The 23,423-nt window shown below is 51.7% G+C and overlaps 1 protein-coding gene across 1 annotated transcript in view; it reads right to left on the reverse strand.

Annotated features, from left to right (window-relative positions):
* Positions 1 to 23,423, reverse strand: part of LOC146863581 (uncharacterized) — a 205,048-nt gene that overhangs the window by 161,909 nt on the left and 19,716 nt on the right. The window contains 1 exon segment of the mRNA XM_085640887.1: positions 16,847 to 16,915. Coding sequence (XP_085497013.1) covers positions 16,847 to 16,915 — 69 coding nt within the window.

The following is a 23,423-nucleotide window of genomic DNA, read 5'->3' on the forward strand; positions in this document are numbered from 1 at the left end:
GGATTTTGTCGAAATGCCGAAGTGTAATGGGTTGAGGTACATATTAGTGATAGTATGTGTCTTTTCCAGGTGGGTGGAGGCGTACCCTACACGCAGATGTGACACACTCACAGTAGCGAAACTATTATTGAGAGAACTCATTCCAAGGTACGGGTTCCCGACGTCCTTTGAATCGGACAGAGGAACTCATTTCCACAGCGAAGTTATGAAGTTGCTTTGTGCTGCTTTGAATATAGACCAGAAGTTACACTGTAGCTATAGACCAGAAGCTTCAGGGATAGTGGAGCAGGTGAATGGAACTCTGAAGGCTCGGATGGCGAAAGTGTGTTCGTCTACGTCTCTGAAATGGCCTGACGCATTGCCTTTGGTCCTTATGAGCCTCCGAAGTGTGCCTGATAGAAGGACTGGGTTGTCACCCCATGAAATCCTCATGGGAAGAGCGATGCGTTTGCCTGCAATACCTGCTACTGCTCTAATAAATATCACTGATGATATGATCCTGGACTATTGTAAAGGCCTTGCTGACGTGGTCCGTTCTGTGTCTCAGCAGGTGCAGACAGCAACGGTTCCAGCTGCGAGTGACCGGTGCCACGACTTGGACCCAGGCGATTGGGTCCTAGTCCGAAAGCACGTGAGGAAGAGTTGTTTGGATGCTAGGTGGCGCGGCCCTTTCCAAGTGATTCTTGTCATGAACACAGCTGTCAAGTGTGGAGGTTTACCGAACTGGGTGCATGCTTCTCATACCCGTAGAGTTCCAGCACCCGTGGAAGATACAGCCCCTCTCGAGAACCAAGATCCCAGAGAGCCGACCGAGCCTCCTGAGAGGGCCAGTCAAGCTGTAAGGGTTGCTGAAGCGGCTGATGGTGCACTGAATCGAGTTGGGGAAGAGCGTGAAAGAAGTACTGACCCAGAAACCGGCGAAGGAGCAAGAGGTGCAGTGGGTAGTACAGAATCAAGTTCTGCCGAAGAAGAGGAGGTCAGTGCACCAGGTATTGAAGAGAAGACCGGAGGTGCTATCGAAGCAGAAAGGGTTTGGCCCGCAAGACAGAACCGGGTAAACCTGAGGTTGGCTCCGGACACAGACCTTGCACCAGTTTCGGAGGAACCAGAAGAAGAATCAGGAGACGAGGAGAATCCTCAAGGTGGTGTGAGAAGGTCCAAGAGAACTCGAGTGCCAAGTCAGAAGTACGCTTCACCAGAGTGGGCATATCAAGTGACTGATGCCAGGGTTACCGAGCACGGGAAGGTTGAGGTCGATGACATTGGTCAACAGTGTCCCGCTCCAGAGGGTGGAAGTGTTGCTGAAGGTTCCGGGATTGGAGATCGAAGGAATTTTGACGATTCATATTCCGAGTCCGCCATTCCTGAGTGTCATTCGAGGTATGATCTTGGACAATTTGGAGTTCCCGACGTTCACGACTGTGCCAGACCCACAGGAACTGATCATTCTTAAGCTCGAAATATTGCAAGGAGTCTTGGAACTGTTGGGACCAGCGCTTATGTTAGATTGATTTGAGAAGGTTGCAAGCAGAGAAGAAGATAACCTAGATCCGAGTGGAAGAAGAACAAAATTAGGGATTTTTCCGTTATAGAACGAAGAAAAGTTAGGGAGGTTTGCCTAAGTTCACGAAAGAGACACTGATGAGAAAGAGACTTACCCTTTCAGAGACTGTATTGGACACTGAGTATATTCCGAAGATGGCAGATCCTGCAAACCCACATCGTAGGGCTAAATTGATAATAGGCACATTGGTAGGAGTTGTGATAATCACCATATTTGCGGTAGTGATAAGTTCATACATGGTGGCTCACAGGCAGGAGGGGAAGGTTCAGGGAGCACCCACACCTAATACCCCAGGGCAGAGTGGTGTCAGTATTAGAGAACAGGAAATATCGAAGTTGAGGGATGATCGCAGACTCCACATGGATTTGTCGAGGGGTGATTTTAAGCTTAATGCTTATGCAAAGTTGCTGTATGAGTATGTTGATGCGATGGATGTGAAGGATTGCTATGTGTGCATGCAGTTGCCTGCTTCAGTGGATGAGGGTATCAAGTATCATCCTCTCCCATTGACATATGGGATTTCTTGTAGTTTATTGCTCAGTTTATTTTATGACAGGAGACAGTTCGAGTATTTCTTTTCAAATTTTGACACGGTACTTCCTGAAGTTCCAGCAATCAAGCATTTGAACAAATATGATTCTAACAAGAAAGAGGACAGACTCCTGAAGTATTTTAGACCGACTATGAAGTTGGATACGGCGCATGCTCACAGGAATAACCTGACATGTGCGTTATCTGAGACAGAGAAGAAATTCATAGATCAGGTAGAGGACAGATACAGAAAGTTGACCCAGACACGACACACCGGAGATAGTCCAGTAGATTGGACAGACGAGGAGAGGGCTCACAGATCCAAGGGAAGTTATGGACCAATAGCGTTAGATGAGGTACAGAGAGGGAATTTGTGTATTGGACGGCCTCAATCCGATACGGATAAGGTCGCAGTAGGACATAGCACTTGTTCTCAGACCTTCACAGTGGAAGCTTCTGCTAAGAATTTTATGGTAGGTCCAGTAGAGGTAATTCCGACAGTATATTATGTATGTGGGAAGAATGCTTATGTCAGGCTACCTGCGAATTGGTATGGCATATGCTATTTGGCTATTATATTCCCGAAGATCTATCACACCGAGGACTTGGAGTTGTTAGAGACGAAGCGACAGTCTAGGAAACGTAGGGCTACGAACGCCGGTGCAGTGATTGGAGACATATACGGAGCAATGATACCTAGTATGGGTGTGGTGTTGAATGATGTGAAGATCAGGAGGTTGGCGACTGTGGTTGATGAGTTGTCTATGAACACGGCGAGATCTTTGTTGTTGGTGGCTGGAGAGATGTTGTCGATACGGAATATGGTTATGCAGAATCGCCTTGCTTTAGATGTATTATTAGCAAAAGAAGGCGGAGTCTGCAAATTATTGAAGGTTCAGGAATGCTGCACATATATTCCAGACAACACGAAGGAGATAGGGAAGTACATAGACAACATCACGACTATTCACAAGGAGATTATGGATTTGACGGAGGAGAATGTGTGGGAGAAGATTGGATTAGGATTTGGAAGAGTGGGAACTTGGTTTGCGAATTTGGGAAGAGGATTTCTGGGATCAGTATTGAAGCCGATTATCATTGCTGTGGTTTGCGTGATTTGTTTGTGGGGATGCGTGAAAGCATGGAAGTGGTATCAAGGAGGCAAGGTTGAGAGAGTTCTTAGGGCAAACGAGAAGAGGGTGGCGAAGCTCCAGGAGCAGCAATATGAGAGTCTTAAAAGAATGGAGGGAGTTCGACATGGCAAGGTTATGACTAGCGCGGTCTAAGTCAGTTCTAAAGAAGAGAATTGTAATGGTGTGATGACGGATGTCATCAAAGGGGGGAACTGATGTAGCGCTTAAAAGTTTGAAAATTGTAGGGGTGCGTTATATTCACTGTTAGTTGGCACCCGCATATAATCAAATGTGTGCTCAGGTATTTTATGTGCAATGTATTACGAATTGTATAACCTATATCGATTTTAATAGAAGTGTTAGCTATGTACAAGCATCTTATGTATATATTGAAGCAATGCATAGAGCTTAGTCCTTTTTGAACAATGTGATGTTAAAACGTGTAGATTAGAATTCGTGTCTGTAGACTGTTTAGTTTGACCACACATGAAAGAAAGACGTAAATGTCAATACTGTGATTTAAACCTGCTTGTGTAACCGAAGTAGTGGCCAGAATTCGCATATATCGTTGAGGCGAAAGGCCTGGTATTTTCTTATGTTAGCCGAGGGCAATAGGCCAAAAAGGATTTATTCCAGTAGAGGTTTTAGGCTGTAGTAAATTGCAACTTAAAAGATGTGAAGAATGTCTGCCTTGCATGATCTCACCCCAGGTGCAAGGACAGTTGCTCGTTAGTAGAGAAGCTCTTTGTTCACAAATTGACTTATGTAGTAAAAGCCAGACATGGGAGTGTATTGGAATGTGCCAATCGTAACTCCTAGTGCGGATGGCGTCTGGGACTCAAGGCCAAGCGATGGACGATGGAACTGGACAGCGCTCTGTGGAAATTTACTGAAAGACGACCCCGCAGAAGAGGAGGCGCAAAGGGCGTGTTCTGAGATTTGGGGTTCTGTATTAGGGACAGCGCCCCGAGGGTGGAGGCAGTTCAGAGCAGCCCAGAGCAGAGGAAGGCTAGGCGAAGAGATAGAGGGGGCAACTTAGACCAAGCTCTCTAAGTGAAGACTTCTTATGAAGTTTCACTCTGACACCTTTTACTCGATGAGGGTCTCAAGGGATTGCTAAGTAGGGATGTCATCTAGTGCAGAGTAGGGACAGAGATGGTATGGTTCAGTGTCCCTAGTATCGACATTTGCTTGGTGGTGTTCTACCTCATGCTTTTAGAGATTGTACTTTTAGTTATTTTTAGCCGTATGCGGATTCTCCGTAGAGTAGCTTTTGTGTTAGTGCCTATGTACTTGTTGTGCCTCGTATTGAGGACTTTGTATCTGCAAATCTTCATGCTGATAATAAAAACCAGAGAGCCAAGAGATTAAGTCTCGAGTCTTTGATTATGGCAAATTGCGGACAGTAATTTTGATAACTGTGTTTTTCCCTCCACGCTATTGGGCAAGTAAAAAGTTCCATCTGACCAGAGTGGGTTCGAGTAGATAATTGCCAGATACTAAAATGGGCCGGAGCAATCTCAAGTCAGAATACACAATGCTCTACTAAGTCCGGTTTGGACTCCTCACTGTGATCCTGGGCAACCCTTTGCTGCGCCTAACTGAACACTGCTCTCACAGATTAGATGTAGTATCGACGCAGGGCGAGGATCTCCTAAAAACACATTATTCACGTTCAAATGTTTCCAAAAACGAAAACCTTACATTTTGATACAGAAAAGGTACGACGTGAAGAGAATGTTGTTTGTGTGTAACAAACAGGGATGGAGCACCCATTTTAAACAGGAGTGGAGAAATGTAAAAATCTATCTTTATTTATTGAGTGGTTTTGGCACTAAGATAAGAAGCCTTGCTACAGTGTGACCCAGTCGTGGACGAAGAGAAGAGGGTGGTCCCAGGATCACCTCAGCCCTGTGTGGAATCTGCAGAGTCTGACCTGTGCGCTGACTTGTAGTGTTACCATTGCAGCCAGGCACGTGCAACCTCTACGTGTCTTATCACGTGAGATAAGGGTATGTGTACAGCGCACAAATGCTTAAAACGATTCTAGGCGCTAGTCTTGAAATATGCCCTACTACTGAGAACCTAGAAAAGATACTTCTTACACGTGATCTTAAATACACTGAAGTCCCCTCCCCACCTAGTGAGGCGTAATAAAGGGGTAATGAAGGGCTGCACAGTTTGTACCCATCCCCCTACCCAAGAACCGTAAGTGTCACGAAGGGTAATGAGGGGGCTGCACAAATCGTTCCCTCACACCCCAAGAGCTGGAAGTGTCACGAGGGGTAAAGAGAGGGCTCCACAGCTCGCATACCCCCCTCCCCCAGAACCGGAAGTGCCACAGGGGTTAATGAGGGTGGGGGGGCTGCACAGACAGACTACCCACGAGCCGGAAGTGAGACCCCAGAATAAGGTTAGCGTAGAGTGGCCTCCAGCGCCAGTGATCGCCCCGGGGGTCCAGCGTTGACGTCTGGTGAAAGCAATGAGGGTAGGCAGTATGGGGACTGTTTTTTTTAAAGAAAAGAGGCACTCGGTATAGCGCCTAGAAGTCTAATACATTTAATGCAAAAATAGCTTGCATGCATCGAAATAGGTAACGTCAAAATGCCCGAGCTTTCCCCGTCAGCTGGAGTAATGCAGCGCTAAAATCTATATGTTTCCATGCTACTTGCATGAACTTTGTCAGTGTGAGTAAATGGAAGCAGCGCGCTGCGCAGGCGGGAATCCACAGGTAGGCGCTAGTGAGCGGGTGCCGGGCTTCCCTCTGGGAAGAAAGCAAGAAGACCTTCGACAGCCTTGATGTTTCTCGAGTTACGGGCTGTTTCTACTACTTCCTGTGATTAATAAAGAATGTATGTATTTATCTGTTTTTATACAGCACAAACTTTGCCCTAAGGTGTCAGAGCGCTTTACATTATAACCAGTTTCATTACATAAGGACTTCAGAGGACATGGATTACGTAACAGATACGACACAGATAAACTCAAAATTCGCATAAGAATGGTAGCTACCCGCGATAGCACATGAGGTTAAAGCTCTAAAGTGAACACATTTGAAAACGAATTAAAGACTTGTGCGCGAGGCACAGTGCATCAGGTCAGGTCGTGTTACAACCCGGTTCAGTCCTGCCGTATTATGAACTATTCCTACGTGTATTTCTTGACCCGGATCTGTTGTACTTCTTGCCCCAGATGTGCCGCGATATTACCGCAGATCTGCAACCAGAAATCGGGATGCGTGCATGCACGAGAAACCTGACGTTATTTTCCCACTGTTAAGCATCGCACTAATGGCTCATGGGAGGGGTGTGGGCGAAATTGCTCCGAAAGGCATCGGGCATGAGAGCCACCTGCGTTACACCAGGAGACACTCACTTCTGCCAGGCATAGAGAGATCAGGTGATTTTTGGTCAGTGGGGGCCAACACGAGAGAGGGATCGAGGGACCAGATGGACAGGGATTAGCGTCAGTATTTAGGAGCAGCTGCCATACACACAGGAGCCATCTGAATAAGAACACAGACACCATGAACGAGGACAGGCAGGTCGGAGGAAACGCTGGCGGGTTGGGGTGGAGAAGAAACCGATGCGGCGTGGGCAGCGGGCTGGGAGGGGGAATGTCATGGTCTCAGCAAGAGCACAGCCCTCAATGTGACATCAACTATGTTCCCATTCTCCCCCCACCCTCCGGATGGGGACATTTATTCTCTGTATTGAAAAGATGTGTGTTCTGCTCACCCGAGTGATGCAGGAGCAACCATTGGCCCTTTCAAAAAACACACTTTACTGTGTGAAGACATTAGTGAGCCGCAGAATCCTCCAGAAGGCTTCAACCTCCTGTTAAACTTGCAGGTGCACCGGTTAACCAATCAAAATTAATTACTTTACCCGGTTCGGCGGTTGGTGTAAGTTCCTGACAATTAGCTTCAATCAACAGAACATTGCCTGAAACTGTGTTGAACATTTATTGACCCCGGCAGGTGACTTCCTGCAGTTAGCATCAATTGCGGAAATTAGCCTGGAGCAGTGTCGTACGTTCTATGACCCCGGCAGGTGACTTCCTGCAGTTAGCATCAATTGCGGAAATTAGCCTGGAGCAGTGTCGTACGTTCTATGACCCCGGCAGGTGACTTCCTGCAGTTAGCATCAATTGCGGAAATTAGCCTGGAGCAGTGTCCTACATTCTATGACCCCGGCAGGTGCCTTCCTGCAGTTAGCATCAATTGCGGAAATTAGCCTGGAGCAGTGTCGTACGTTCTATGACCCCGGCAGGTGACTTCCTGCAGTTAGCATCAATTGCGGAAATTAGCCTGGAGCAGTGTCCTACATTCTATGACCCCGGCAGGTGCCTTCCTGCAGTTAGCATCAATTGCGGAAATTAGCCTGGAGCAGTGTCGTACGTTCTATGACCCCGGCAGGTGACTTCCTGCAGTTAGCATCAATCGCGGAAATTAGCCTGGAGCAGTGTCGTACGTTCTATGACCCCGGCAGGTGACTTCCTGCAGTTAGCATCAATCGCGGAAATTAGCCTGGAGCAGTGTCGTACGTTCTATGACCCCGGCAGGTGCCTTCCTGCAGTTAGCATCAATTGCGGAAATTAGCCTGGAGCAGTGTCGTACGTTCTATGACCCCGGCAGGTGACTTCCTGCAGTTAGCATCAATTGCGGAAATTAGCCTGGAGCAGTGTCCTACATTCTATGACCCCGGCAGGTGCCTTCCTGCAGTTAGCATCAATTGCGGAAATTAGCCTGGAGCAGTGTCCTACATTCTATGACCCCGGCAGGAGCCTTCCTGCAGTTACCATCAATTGCGGAAATTAGCCTGGAGCAGTGTCCTACATTCTATGACCCCGGCAGGTGCCTTCCTGCAGTTAGCATCAATTGCGGAAATTAGCCTGGAGCAGTGTCGTACGTTCTATGACCCCGGCAGGTGACTTCCTGCAGTTAGCATCAATCGCGGAAATTAGCCTGGAGCAGTGTCGTACGTTCTATGACCCCGGCAGGTGACTTCCTGCAGTTAGCATCAATTGCGGAAATTAGCCTGGAGCAGTGTCCTACATTCTATGACCCCGGCAGGTGCCTTCCTGCAGTTAGCATCAATTGCGGAAATTAGCCTGGAGCAGTGTCCTACATTCTATGACCCCGGCAGGTGCCTTCCTGCAGTTAGCATCAATTGCGGAAATTAGCCTGGAGCAGTGTCCTACATTCTATGACCCCGGCAGGTGCCTTCCTGCAGTTAGCATCAATTGCGGAAATTAGCCTGGAGCAGTGTCGTACGTTCTATGACCCCGGCAGGTGACTTCCTGCAGTTAGCATCAATTGCGGAAATTAGCCTGGAGCAGTGTCCTACATTCTATGACCCCGGCAGGTGCCTTCCTGCAGTTAGCATCAATCGCGGAAATTAGCCTGGAGCAGTGTCGTACGTTCTATGACCCCGGCAGGTGACTTCCTGCAGTTAGCATCAATTGCGGAAATTAGCCTGGAGCAGTGTCGTACGTTCTATGACCCCGGCAGGTGCCTTCCTGCAGTTAGCATCAATTGCGGAAATTAGCCTGGAGCAGTGTCGTACGTTCTATGACCCCGGCAGGTGCCTTCCTGCAGTTAGCATCAATTGCGGAAATTAGCCTGGAGCAGTGTCGTACGTTCTATGACCCCGGCAGGTGCCTTCCTGCAGTTAGCATCAATCGCGGAAATTAGCCTGGAGCAGTGTCGTACGTTTATTGACCCCGGCAGATGCCTTCCTGCAGTTAGCATCAATCGCGGAAATTAGCCTGGAGCAGTGTCGTACGTTCTATGACCCCGGCAGGTGCCTTCCTGCAGTTAGCATCAATTGCGGAAATTAGCCTGGAGCAGTGTCGTACGTTCTATGACCCCGGCAGGTGCCTTCCTGCAGTTAGCATCAATCGCGGAAATTAGCCTGGAGCAGTGTCGTACATTTATTGACCCCGGCAGATGCCTTCCTGCAGTTAGCATCAATCGCGGAAATTAGCCTGGAGCAGTGTCGTACGTTCTATGACCCCTGCAGGTGACTTCCTGCAGTTAGCATCAATCACGGAAATTAGCCTGGAGCAGTGTCTTACGTTCTATGACCCCTGCAGGTGCCTTCCTGCAGTTAGCATCAATTGCGGAAATTAGCCTGGAGCAGTGTCGTGCGTTCTATGACCCCGGCAGGTGACTTCCTGCAGTTAGCATCAATCGCGGAAATTAGCCTGGAGCAGTGTCTTACGTTCTATGACCCCGGCAGGTGCCTTCCTGCAGTTAGCATCAATTGCGGAAATTAGCCTGGAGCAGTGTCGTGCGTTCTATGACCCCAGCAGGTGCCTTCCTGCAGTTAGCATCAATTGCGGAAATTAGCCTGGAGCAGTGTCGTACGTTCTATGACCCCTGCAGGTGCCTTCCTGCAGTTAGCATCAATTGTGGAAATTAGCCTGGAGCAGTGTCGTACGTTCTATGACCCCAGCAGGTGCCTTCCTGCCAGTTAGCATCAATTGCGGAAATTAGCCTGGAGCAGTGTCGTACGTTCTATGACCCCTGCAGGTGCCTTCCTGCAGTTAGCATCAATTGCGGAAATTAGCCTGGAGCAGTGTTGTACGTTCTATGACCCCGGCAGATGCCTTCCTGCAGTTAGCATCAATTGCGGAAATTAGCCTGGAGCAGTGTCGTACGTTTTATGACCCCGCCAGATGCCTTCCTGCAGTTAGCATCAATTGCGGAAATTAGCCTGGAGCAGTGTCGTACGTTCTATGACCCCGGCAGGTGCCTTCCTGCAGTTAGCATCAATTGCGGAAATTAGCCTGGAGCAGTGTCGTACGTTCTATGACCCCGGCAGGTGACTTCCTGCAGTTAGCATCAATCGCGGAAATTAGCCTGGAGCAGTGTCGTACGTTCTATGACCCCGGCAGGTGCCTTCCTGCAGTTGGCATCAACTGCGGAAATTAGCCTTGAGCAGTGTCCTACATTCTATGACCCCGGCAGGTGCCTTCCTGCCGTTAGCATCAATTGCGGAAATTAGCCTGGAGCAGTGTCGTACGTTCTATGACCCCGGCAGGTGCCTTCCTGCAGTTGGCATCAACTGCGGAAATTAGCTTGGAGCAGTGTCCTACATTCTATGACCCCGGCAGGTGCCTTCCTGCAGTTAGCATCAATTGCGGAAATTAGCCTGGAAGAGTGTCCTACATTCTATGACCCCGGCAGGTGCCTTCCTGCAGTTAGCATCAATTGCGGAAATTAGCCTGGAGCAGTGTCGTACGTTCTATGACCCCGGCAGGTGCCTTCCTGCAGTTAGCATCAATTGCGGAAATTAGCCTGGAGCAGTGTCCTACATTCTATGACCCCGGCAGGTGCCTTCCTGCAGTTAGCATCAATTGCGGAAATTAGCCTGGAGCAGTGTCGTACGTTCTATGACCCCGGCAGGTGCCTTCCTGCAGTTAGCATCAATTGCGGAAATTAGCCTGGAGCAGTGTTGTACGGTCTATAACCCCGGCAGGTGCCTTCCTGCAGTTAGCATCAATTGCGGAAATTAGCCTGGAGCAGTGTTGTACGTTCTATGACCCCGGCAGGTGACTTCCTGCAGTTAGCATCAATCGCGGAAATTAGCCTGGAGCAGTGTCGTACGTTCTATGACCCCGGCAGGTGACTTCCTGCAGTTAGCATCAATCGCGGAAATTAGCCTGGAGCAGTGTCGTACGTTCTATGACCCCGGCAGGTGCCTTCCTGCAGTTAGCATCAATTGCGGAAATTAGCCTGGAGCAGTGTCGTACGGTCTATGACCCCGGCAGGTGCCTTCCTGCAGTTAGCATCAATTGCGGAAATTAGCCTGGAGCAGTGTCGTACGTTCTATGACCCCGGCAGGTGACTTCCTGCAGTTAGCATCAATCGCGGAAATTAGCCTGGAGCAGTGTCGTACGTTCTATGACCCCGGCAGGTGACTTCCTGCAGTTAGCATCAATTGCGGAAATTAGCCTGGAGCAGTGTCGCACCTTCTATGACCCCGGCAGGTGACTTCCTGCAGTTAGCATCAATTGCGGAAATTAGCCTGGAGCAGTGTCGTACGTTCTATGACCCCTGCAGGTGCCTTCCTGCAGTTAGCATCAATCGCGGAAATTAGCCTGGAGCAGTGTCGTACGTTCTATGACCCCGGCAGGTGACTTCCTGCAGTTAGCATCAATTGCGGAAATTAGCTTGGAGCAGTGTCCTACATTCTATGACCCCGGCAGGTGACTTCCTGCAGTTAGCATCAATTGCGGAAATTAACCTGGAGCAGTGTCGTACGTTCTATGACCCCGGCAGGTGCCTTCCTGCAGTTAGCATCAATTGCGGAAATTAGCCTGGAGCAGTGTCGCACCTTCGATGACCCCGGCAGGTGCCTTCCTGCAGTTGGCATCAATTGCGGAAATTAGCCTGGAGCAGTGTCGTACGTTCTATGACCCCGGCAGGTGACTTCCTGCAGTTAGCATCAATCGCGGAAATTAGCCTGGAGCAGTGTCGTACGTTCTATGAACCCGGCAGGTGACTTCCTGCAGTTAGCATCAATCGCGGAAATTAGCCTGGAGCAGTGTCCTACATTCTATGACCCCGGCAGGTGCCTTCCTGCAGTTAGCATCAATTGCGGAAATTAGCCTGGAGCAGTGTCGCACCTTCGATGACCCCGGCAGGTGCCTTCCTGCAGTTGGCATCAATTGCGGAAATTAGCCTGGAGCAGTGTCGTGCGTTCTATGACCCCAGCAGGTGCCTTCCTGCAGTTAGCATCAATTGCGGAAATTAGCCTGGAGCAGTGTTGTACGTTCTATGACCCCGGCAGGTGACTTCCTGCAGTTAGCATCAATCGCGGAAATTAGCGTGGAGCAGTGTCGTACGTTCTATGACCCCGGCAGGTGACTTCCTGCAGTTAGCATCAATCGCGGAAATTAGCCTGGAGCAGTGTCGTACGTTCTATGACCCCAGCAGATGCCTTCCTGCAGTTAGAATCAATCGTGGAAATTAGCCTGGAGCAGTGTCGCACCTTCTATGACCCCGGCAGGTGCCTTCCTGCAGTTAGTATCAATCGTGGAAATTAGCCTGGAGCAGTGTCGTACATTTATTGACCCCGGCAGATGCCTTCCTGCAGTTGGCATCAATCGTGGAAATTAGCCTGGAGCAGTGTCGTGCGTTCTATGACCCCGGCAGGTGCCTTCCTGCAGTTAGCATCAATCGCGGAAATTAGCCTGGAGCAGTGTCGCACGTTCTATGACCCCGGCAGGTGACTTCCTGCAGTTAGCATCAATTGCGGAAATTAGCCTGGAGCAGTGTCGCACCTTCTATGACCCCGGCAGGTGCCTTCCTGCAGTTAGCATCAATTGCGGAAATTAGCCTGGAGCAGTGTCGTACGTTCTATGACCCCGGCAGGTGACTTCCTGCAGTTAGCATCAATCGCGGAAATTAGCCTGGAGCAGTGTCTTACGTTCTATGACCCCAGCAGGTGCCTTCCTGCAGTTAGCATCAATCGCGGAAATTAGCCTGGAGCAGTGTCGTGCGTTCTATGACCCCAGCAGGTGCCTTCCTGCAGTTAGCATCAATTGCGGAAATTAGCCTGGAGCAGTGTCGTACGTTCTATGACCCCTGCAGGTGCCTTCCTGCAGTTAGTATCAATCGTGGAAATTAGCCTGGAGCAGTGTCGTACGTTCTATGACCCCGGCAGGTGACTTCCTGCAGTTAGCATCAATCGCGGAAATTAGCCTGGAGCAGTGTCGTACGTTCTATGACCCCGGCAGGTGACTTCCTGCAGTTAGCATCAATCGCGGAAATTAGCCTGGAGCAGTGTCGTACGTTCTATGACCCCGGCAGGTGACTTCCTGCAGTTAGCATCAATCGCGGAAATTAGCCTGGAGCAGTGTCGTACGTTCTATGACCCCAGCAGATGCCTTCCTGCAGTTAGTATCAATCGTGGAAATTAGCCTGGAGCAGTGTCGCACCTTCTATGACCCCGGCAGGTGCCTTCCTGCAGTTAGTATGAATCGTGGAAATTAGCCTGGAGCAGTGTCGTACATTTATTGACCCCGGCAGATGCCTTCCTGCAGTTGGCATCAATCGTGGAAATTAGCCTGGAGCAGTGTCGTGCGTTCTATGACCCCGGCAGGTGCCTTCCTGCAGTTAGCATCAATCGCGGAAATTAGCCTGGAGCAGTGTCGTACGTTCTATGACCCCGGCAGGTGACTTCCTGCAGTTAGCATCAATTGCGGAAATTAGCCTGGAGCAGTGTCGCACCTTCTATGACCCCGGCAGGTGCCTTCCTGCAGTTAGCATCAATTGCGGAAATTAGCCTGGAGCAGTGTCGTACGTTCTATGACCCCGGCAGGTGACTTCCTGCAGTTAGCATCAATCGCGGAAATTAGCCTGGAGCAGTGTCCTACATTTCATGACCCCGGCAGGTGCCTTCCTGCAGTTAGCATCAATCGCGGAAATTAGCCTGGAGCAGTGTCGTGCGTTCTATGACCCCAGCAGGTGCCTTCCTGCAGTTAGCATCAATTGCGGAAATTAGCCTGGAGCAGTGTCGTGCGTTCTATGACCCCAGCAGGTGCCTTCCTGCAGTTAGCATCAATCGTGGAAATTAGCCTGGAGCAGTGTCGTGCGTTCTATGACCCCGGCAGGTGACTTCCTGCAGTTAGCATCAATCGCGGAAATTAGCCTGGAGCAGTGTCTTACGTTCTATGACCCCAGCAGGTGCCTTCCTGCAGTTAGCATCAATCGCGGAAATTAGCCTGGAGCAGTGTCGTGCGTTCTATGACCCCAGCAGGTGCCTTCCTGCAGTTAGCATCAATTGCGGAAATTAGCCTGGAGCAGTGTCGTACGTTCTATGACCCCGGCAGGTGCCTTCCTGCAGTTAGCATCAATCGTGGAAATTAGCCTGGAGCAGTGTCGTGCGTTCTATGACCCCGGCAGGTGACTTCCTGCAGTTAGCATCAATCGCGGAAATTAGCCTGGAGCAGTGTCGTACGTTCTATGACCCCGGCAGGTGACTTCCTGCAGTTAGCATCAATCGCGGAAATTAGCCTGGAGCAGTGTCGTACGTTCTATGACCCCGGCAGGTGCCTTCCTGCAGTTAGCATCAATTGCGGTAATTAGCCTGGAGCAGTGTCGCACCTTCGATGACCCCGGCAGGTGCCTTCCTGCAGTTGGCATCAATTGCGGAAATTAGCCTGGAGCAGTGTCGTACGTTCTATGACCCCGGCAGGTGACTTCCTGCAGTTAGCATCAATCGCGGAAATTAGCCTGGAGCAGTGTCGTACGTTCTATGAACCCGGCAGGTGACTTCCTGCAGTTAGCATCAATTGCGGAAATTAGCCTGGAGCAGTGTCGTACGTTCTATGACCCCGGCAGGTGACTTCCTGCAGTTAGCATCAATTGCGGAAATTAGCCTGGAGCAGTGTCGCACCTTCTATGACCCCGGCAGGTGACTTCCTGCAGTTAGCATCAATTGCGGAAATTAGCCTGGAGCAGTGTCGTACGTTCTATGACCCTGGCAGGTGACTTCCTGCAGTTAGCATCAATCGCGGAAATTAGCCTGGAGCAGTGTCGTACGTTCTATGACCCCGGCAGGTGACTTCCTGCAGTTAGCATCAATTGCGGAAATTAACCTGGAGCAGTGTCGTACGTTCTATGACCCCGGCAGGTGCCTTCCTGCAGTTAGCATCAATTGCGGAAATTAGCCTGGAGCAGTGTCGCACCTTCGATGACCCCGGCAGGTGCCTTCCTGCAGTTGGCATCAATTGCGGAAATTAGCCTGGAGCAGTGTCGTACGTTCTATGACCCCGGCAGGTGACTTCCTGCAGTTAGCATCAATCGCGGAAATTAGCCTGGAGCAGTGTCGTACGTTCTATGAACCCGGCAGGTGACTTCCTGCAGTTAGCATCAATCGCGGAAATTAGCCTGGAGCAGTGTCCTACATTCTATGACCCCGGCAGGTGCCTTCCTGCAGTTAGCATCAATTGCGGAAATTAGCCTGGAGCAGTGTCGCACCTTCGATGACCCCGGCAGGTGCCTTCCTGCAGTTGGCATCAATTGCGGAAATTAGCCTGGAGCAGTGTCGTGCGTTCTATGACCCCAGCAGGTGCCTTCCTGCAGTTAGCATCAATTGCGGAAATTAGCCTGGAGCAGTGTTGTACGTTCTATGACCCCGGCAGGTGACTTCCTGCAGTTAGCATCAATCGCGGAAATTAGCCTGGAGCAGTGTCGTACGTTCTATGACCCCGGCAGGTGACTTCCTGCAGTTAGCATCAATCGCGGAAATTAGCCTGGAGCAGTGTCGTACGTTCTATGACCCCAGCAGATGCCTTCCTGCAGTTAGTATCAATCGTGGAAATTAGCCTGGAGCAGTGTCGCACCTTCTATGACCCCGGCAGGTGCCTTCCTGCAGTTAGTATCAATCGTGGAAATTAGCCTGGAGCAGTGTCGTACATTTATTGACCCCGGCAGATGCCTTCCTGCAGTTGGCATCAATCGTGGAAATTAGCCTGGAGCAGTGTCGTGCGTTCTATGACCCCGGCAGGTGCCTTCCTGCAGTTAGCATCAATCGCGGAAATTAGCCTGGAGCAGTGTCGTACGTTCTATGATCCCGGCAGGTGACTTCCTGCAGTTAGCATCAATTGCGGAAATTAGCCTGGAGCAGTGTCGCACCTTCTATGACCCCGGCAGGTGCCTTCCTGCAGTTAGCATCAATTGCGGAAATTAGCCTGGAGCAGTGTCGTACGTTCTATGACCCCGGCAGGTGACTTCCTGCAGTTAGCATCAATCGCGGAAATTAGCCTGGAGCAGTGTCTTACGTTCTATGACCCCAGCAGGTGCCTTCCTGCAGTTAGCATCAATCGCGGAAATTAGCCTGGAGCAGTGTCGTGCGTTCTATGACCCCAGCAGGTGCCTTCCTGCAGTTAGCATCAATTGCGGAAATTAGCCTGGAGCAGTGTCGTACGTTCTATGACCCCTGCAGGTGCCTTCCTGCAGTTAGTATCAATCGTGGAAATTAGCCTGGAGCAGTGTCGTACGTTCTATGACCCCGGCAGGTGACTTCCTGCAGTTAGCATCAATCGCGGAAATTAGCCTGGAGCAGTGTCGTACGTTCTATGACCCCGGCAGGTGACTTCCTGCAGTTAGCATCAATCGCGGAAATTAGCCTGGAGCAGTGTCGTACGTTCTATGACCCCAGCAGATGCCTTCCTGCAGTTAGTATCAATCGTGGAAATTAGCCTGGAGCAGTGTCGCACCTTCTATGACCCCGGCAGGTGCCTTCCTGCAGTTAGTATCAATCGTGGAAATTAGCCTGGAGCAGTGTCGTACATTTATTGACCCCGGCAGATGCCTTCCTGCAGTTGGCATCAATCGTGGAAATTAGCCTGGAGCAGTGTCGTGCGTTCTATGACCCCGGCAGATGCCTTCCTGCAGTTGGCATCAATCGTGGAAATTAGCCTGGAGCAGTGTCGCACCTTCGATGACCCCGGCAGATGCTTTCCTGCTAATTAAAATCACGTGACTCCTCCTCTAGCAACTTCCAGTGTTTTCCCCCTTCATGTGCCCTGTCGGCGGCCTGCAGTGTTATAAAAGTCTGCCTTAGCCCATTCGCGTGGCGTGGTCGCCCTGCTTACCACTCACCTGTTTGTTCCAGCTTCCCCCGCGATCCGCTGCAGACTCCAGCTACCGGCTGAACCATGATCTCTGAAACTGAAGAACAAGATTAAAGATAAAACAACTCCAACTTCAAGACATTCTAGTTCACAATTGATATATGTATATATTTAAATGCTCTGAGCTCAGTAGCCCTCCTGAGCAATTCCATTACAAGGCAATATTTTAAGCGCAACATCTAATCTCCTCTGCCAGACCCCAGCTATTTTCTGGACACCCCTCAAGTGTATAAGTAGGCGGCTGCCCCAAGGATTTTAATATTGCCTACAGAAATCTACTCCTTACAATAATGAATTGTAGCCCAGTTATAAAGAGCAGAGTCAGGAACTTATTTTTGACGCGTCTTAAAGTCCTTTCGAACCGTAGTAAGATTTCAACGTCCAGTTCAGTGAATTCAGAAGACTCATTCATCAGAAGGGCGGTGCCCGGTAGATGCTTGTGTAAGGTATGGTGACAACTAATGTGCAGGGGCAAAAGAGACGTAAAGATTGGGCGCTCAGCGATTCCCTGTGCCTTACAGGTACTTCTTAACCGCTGCACTGCAAGATCCGAGACGGGCCGGAGGGAGGCTACTGCAGTCACCACGGGGAGAACCACAGCAGCCTGTCTTTTCAACCCCAACCCCCTTTCGCCGAGGGGCCTGCGGTCGAAACATGTTATATCCTGACCTCGTGCATAGGCCCCTGGGAGATATCTGGGGCTTGAGCCTCACCCTATCGGAACCACCTGGGATTCAGGTGAGTGGCTTATTACAGGTAAATAGCAAAATGGACAACATTGAGGAGCATTGGCAAAACTAGTGCAGTGCACAGGAGCAGTGGAACCGCAGTGCACAGGAGCAGTGAAGCCACAGTGCACAGGACCAGAGGATCCGCAGTGCATAGGAACAGTGGAGCCGCAGTGCACAGGAGCAGTGGAGCCGCAGTACACAGGAGCAGTGGAGCCGCAGTACACAGGAGCAGTGAAGCCACAGTGCACAGGACCAGAGGATCTGCAGTGCATAGGAGCAGTGGAGCCGCAGTGCACAGGAGCAGTGGAGCCGCAGTGCATAAAGTGCATAGGAACAGTGCAGCTGCAGTGCACAGGAGCAGTGGAGCTGCAGTAAACAGGAGCAGTGGAGCCGCAGTGCACAGGAGCAGTGGAGCCGCAGTGCACAGGAGAAGTGGAGCCGCAGTGCACAGGAGCAGTGGAGCTGCAGTGCACAGGAGCAGTGGAGCTGCAGTGCATAGGAGAAGTGGAGCCGCAGTGCACAGGAGCAGTGGAGCCGCAATGCATGCAGTGCATAAGAACAGTGGAGCCTGAGTGCACAGGAGCAGTGGAGCCGCAGTACACAGGAGCAGTGGAGCCGCAGTTCACTGGAGCAATGGAGCCGCAGTGCACAGGAGAAGTGGAGCCGCAGTGCACAGGAGCAGTGGAGCTGCAGTGCACAGGAGCAGTGGAGCTGCAGTGCACAGGAGCAGTGGAGCTGCAGTGCACAGGAGAAGTGGAGCCGCAGTGCACAGGAGCAGTGGAGCCGCAGTGGAGCCGCAGTGCACAGGAGCAGTGGAGCCACAGTGCATAGCACCAGTGGAGCCACAGAGCATAGGAGCAGTGCAGTCGCAGTGCATAAGAGCACAGGAGCCACAGTGCATAGAAGCACAGGAGCCGCAGTGCACAGGAGCCGCAGTGCATTGGAGCACAGGAGCCGCAGTGCATAGGAGCACAGGAGCCGCAGTGCATTGGCGCATTGAAGCCTCAGTGGATTGGAGCAGTGCAGCCGAAGTACACAGGATCAGTGGAGCCGCAGTGCACAGGAGCAGTGGAGCCGCAGTGCTTAGGAGCAGAGGAGCCGCAGTGCATAGGAGAAGAGGAGCCGCAGTGCATAGGAGCAGTGGAGCCGCAGTGCATAGGAGCAGTGAAGCCGCAGTGCATAGGAGCAGTGAAGCTGCAGTGCATAGGAGCTGTGGAGCCGCAGTCCATAGGAGCAGATTGTGCAGCAGTGCACAGGAGCAGTGGAACCGCAGTGCACAGGAGAAGTGGAACCGCAGTGCACAGGACCAGAGGATCCGCAGTGCATCGGAACAGTGGAGCCGCAGTGCACAGGAGCAGTGGAGCCGCAGTACACAGGAGCAGTGAAGCCACAGTGCACAGGACCAGAGGATCTGCAGTGCATAGGAGCAGTGGAGCCGCAGTGCACAGGAGCAGTGGAGCCGAAATGCATAAAGTGCATAGGAACAGTGCAGCTGCAGTGCACAGGAGCAGTGGAGCCGCAGTGAACAGTAGCAGTGGAGCCGCAGTGCACAGCACCAGTGGATCCGCAGTGCACAGGAGAAGTGGAGCCGCAGTGCACAGGAGCAGTGGAACCGCATTGCAGAGGAGCAGTGAAGCCACAGTGCACAGGACCAGAGGATCCGCAGTGCATAGGAACAGTGGAGCCGCAGTGCACAGGAGCAGTGGAGCCGCAGTACACAGGAGCAGTGAAGCCACAGTGCACAGGACCAGAGGATCTGCAGTGCATAGGAGCAATGGAGCCGCAGTGCACAGGAGAAGTGGAGCCGCAGTGCACAGGGGCAGTGGAGCTGCAGTGCACAGGAGCAGTGGAGCTGCAGTGCACAGGAGAAGTGGAGCCGCAGTGCACAGGAGCAGTGGAGCCGCAGTGGAGCCGCAGTGCACAGGAGCAGTGGAGCCACAGTGCATAGCACCAGTGGAGCCACAGAGCATAGGAGCAGTGCAGTCGCAGTGCATAAGAGCACAGGAGCCGCAGTGCATAGGAGCACAGGAGCCGCAGTGCACAGGAGCCGCAGTGCATTGGAGCACAGGAGCCGCAGTGCATAGGAGCACAGGAGCCGCAGTGCATTGGCGCATTGAAGCCTCAGTGGATTGGAGCAGTGCAGCCGAAGTACACAGGATCAGTGGAGCCGCAGTGCACAGGAGCAGTGGAGCCGCAGTGCTTAGGAGCAGAGGAGCCGCAGTGCATAGGAGCAGAGGAGCCGCAGTGCATGGGAGCAGTGGAGCCGCAGTGCATAGGAGCAGTGAAGCCGCAGTTAATAGGAGCAGTGGAGCCGCTGTGCATAGGAGCGGTGGAGCCGCAGTCCATAGGAGCAGATTGTGCTACAGTGCACAGGAGCAGTGGAACCGCAGTGCACAGGAGAAGTGGAACTGCAGTGCACAGGACCAGAGGATCTGCAGTGCATCGGAACAGTGGAGCCGCAGTGCACAGGAGCAGTGGAGCCGCAGTGCATAAAGTGCATAGGAACAGTGCAGCTGCAGTGCACAGGAGCAGTGGAGCCACAGTGAACAGTAGCAGTGGAGCCGCAGTGCACAGCACCAGTGGATCCGCAGTGCACAGGAGCAGTGGAGCCGCAGTGCACAGGAGAAGTGGAGCCGCAGTGCACAGGAGAAGTGGAGCCGCAGTGCACAGGAGAAGTGGAGCTGCAGTGCATAGGAGAAGTGGAGCCGCAGTGCACAGGAGCAGTGGAGCTGCAATGCATGCAGTGCATAAGAACAGTGCAGCTGCAGTGCACAGGAGCAGAGGAGCCACAGTGCACAGGAGCAGTGGAGCCGCAGTGCACAAGAGCAGTGAAGCCGCAGTGCACAGGAGCAGTGGAGCCGCAGTTCACTGGAGCAATGGAGCTGCAGTGCACAGGAAAAGTGGAGCCGCAGTGCACAGGAGCAGTGGAGCTGCAGTGCACAGGAGCAGTGGAGCTGCAGTGCACAGGAGAAGTGGAGCCACAGTGCACAGGAGAAGTGGAGCCGCAGTGGAGCCACGGTGCACAGGAGCAGTGGAGCCACAGTGCATAGCACCAGTGGAGCCACAGAGCATAGGAGCAGTGCAGTCGCAGTGCATAAGAGCACAGGAGCCGCAGTGCATAGGAGCACAGGAGCCGCAGTGCACAGGAGCCGCAGTGCATTGGAGCACAGGAGCCGCAGTGCATAGGAGCACAGTAGCTGCAGTGCATTGGCGCATTGAAGCCTCAGTGGATTGGAGCAGTGCAGCCGAAGTACACAGGATCAGTGGAGCCGCAGTGCACAGGAGCAGTGGAGCCGCAGTGCTTAGGAGCAGAGGAGCCGCAGTGCATAGGAGCAGAGGAGCCGCAGTGCATAGGAGCAGTGGAGCCGCAGTGCATAGGAGCAGTGAAGCCGCAGTGCATAGGAGCAGTGGAGCCGCAGTGCATAGGAGCGGTGGAGCCACAGTCCATAGGAGCAGATTGAGCTGCAGTGCATAGGAGAGGTGGAGCCGCAGTGCATAGGAGCAGTGGAGCTGCAGTGCATAGGAGCAGTGGAGCCGCAGCAGTGCATAGGAGCAGTGGAGCTGCAGTGCACAGGAGCAGTGGATCTGCAGTGGAGCCGCAGTGCACAAGAGCTGTGGAGCCACAGTGCATAGCACCAGTGGAGCCACAGTGCATAGGAGCAGTGCAGCCGCAGTGCATAGGAGCACAGGAGCTGCAGTGCACAGGAGCCGCAGTGCATTGGAGCACAGGAGCCGCAGTGCATTGGAGCATTGAAGCCGCAGTAGATTGGAGCAGTGCAGCCGTAGTGCACAGGATCAGTGGAGCCGCAGTGCACAGGAGCAGTGGAGCCGCAGTGCTTAGGAGCAGAGGAGCCGCAGTGCATAGGAGCAGAGGAGCCGCAGTGCATAGGAGAAGTGGAGCCGCAGTGCATAGGAGCAGTGAAGCCTCAGTGCATAGGAGCAGTGGAGCCGCAGTGCAAAGGAGCATTGGAGTCACAGTGCATAGGAGCGGTGGAGCCGCAGTCCATAGGAGCAGATTGAGCTGCAGTGCATAGGAGAGGTGGAGCCGCAGTGCATAGGAGCAGTGGAGCTGCAGTGCATAGGAGCAGTGGAGCCGCAGCAGTGCATAGGAGCAGTGGGGCAGTAGTGCATAGGAGCAGTGGAGCCGCAGTGCATAGGAGGAGTGGAGCCACAGTGCATAGGAGCAGTGGAGCTGCAGTGCATAGGAGCAGTGGAGCAGTGCATAGGAGCCTCAGTGCATAGCAGCAGTGGAGCCGCAGTGCATAGGAGCAGTGGAGACACAGTGCATAGGAGCAGTGGAGCTGCAGTGCAAAGGAGCAGTTGAGCTGCAGTGCATAGAAGCAGTGGATACGCAGTACATAGGAGCAGTGCAGCAACATGCATTGACTCGGAAAACTTGCAGAGCTTGCTCGGTACAACAGCAGCAGGGCCCAGAGGATTGGCATACAGAGAGCTGTGATAACTGATAAAGTGATGGAACGGAAGGAAGTTCAGCATGTTTGGTTTGAGGGGAACTAGGATCAACGTTTGTGCTGTACTAGAGTAGCGGGGACTAGATCATGTATGGATCAAGAAACACTGTCCGAGCTGGTTCTGTCCTAGAGTAGCGGGGCGGGGACTAAATCATGTATGGATCTCTATTACTCTAGTACAAAACCAGCTCGACCAGAGATCTATACATGATCTAGTCCCCGCTACTCTAGGACAGAACCAGCTCGGAGAGTGTTTCTTCATCCATACATGATGTCCCCCTGAAAAATCCAATCTTTCCTGAAGGTGAGGAAGAAGATCCCAGAGGGCCCATTTTCACTCCACCTGGAAGGGTTAACAGTTTACCAAGAAGGTCTAGATCTCCTTCTCAGGAATCTAAACATTCTGATACATCTGTAGGGACCTCTGTCTCTCGAAAGACCTCCACTTCTCAGAGAAGGGAGTCCTGTTACGAGAGAAGAAGCCAACTGCTTGAATTTGAGAAAGCTAAGCTTAGGATCAAGAGAGAGCAATTTGCCTTAGATAGGGAATCTCTAAAGCTCCAGAGAGCTTCAAAAAGATTGGGGCTAGAGCCCCATGGTGGCAGCGACAGTGTCCCTAGAGGTAGAGAACATACACATGACCATAGGAACCTGAACAAGATTGTCCCTCCCTACCAGAGTGGGGATGACATCCACAAATGGATAACTGCACTGGAAAGGGCCTGTAAAGTACAGAGGGTCCCTCATGAGCAGTTGGCAGCAATCTTGTGGCTCTCCTTTGCAGACAAAGGTAGAGACAAGCTCTTCACTGTTACAGAAGGGGATGCTGACAATTACAAAGTCTTAAAGAGGGCACTGATTGAAGGGTTTGTCTTAACCACTGAACAGTACAGGTTGATGTTCAGAGATACCCAAAAGGCACAGACTCAAGACTGGGTTGACTTTTTAGATTGTGCTACTAAAGCTCTGGAAGGTTGGATACATGGCAGCAAAGTGCATGACTTTTTACAATTGTACAATTTGATTATGAGGGAGCAGATCCTTAATAATTGTCAAAACCAGCTTTTACACCAGTACCTGGTGGACTCTGATCTGACCTCTCTCCAAAAATTGGGAAAGAAGGCAGATAAATGGGTCAGGACCAGAGTAAAGCCAAAGAATCAGGGTGATGACCAGAAGAAAGATTCTCCCAAGACCCAAAAGAAAGGTGGGGATAAATCATAAGATAAGTCCCCTACAGGTTTTTTTTTTTTTGCTTAACAGAGCCATATGCCCACTTATCCCATTATTTCTGCCATGAGGGCTAATATGCATATCTGTAGATATGAAGAGTAAGATACTC

The sequence above is a fragment of the Triturus cristatus genome, chromosome 2_1 (assembly GCF_964204655.1).
Source record: "Triturus cristatus chromosome 2_1, aTriCri1.1, whole genome shotgun sequence".
Classification (NCBI taxonomy): domain Eukaryota; kingdom Metazoa; phylum Chordata; class Amphibia; order Caudata; family Salamandridae; genus Triturus; species Triturus cristatus.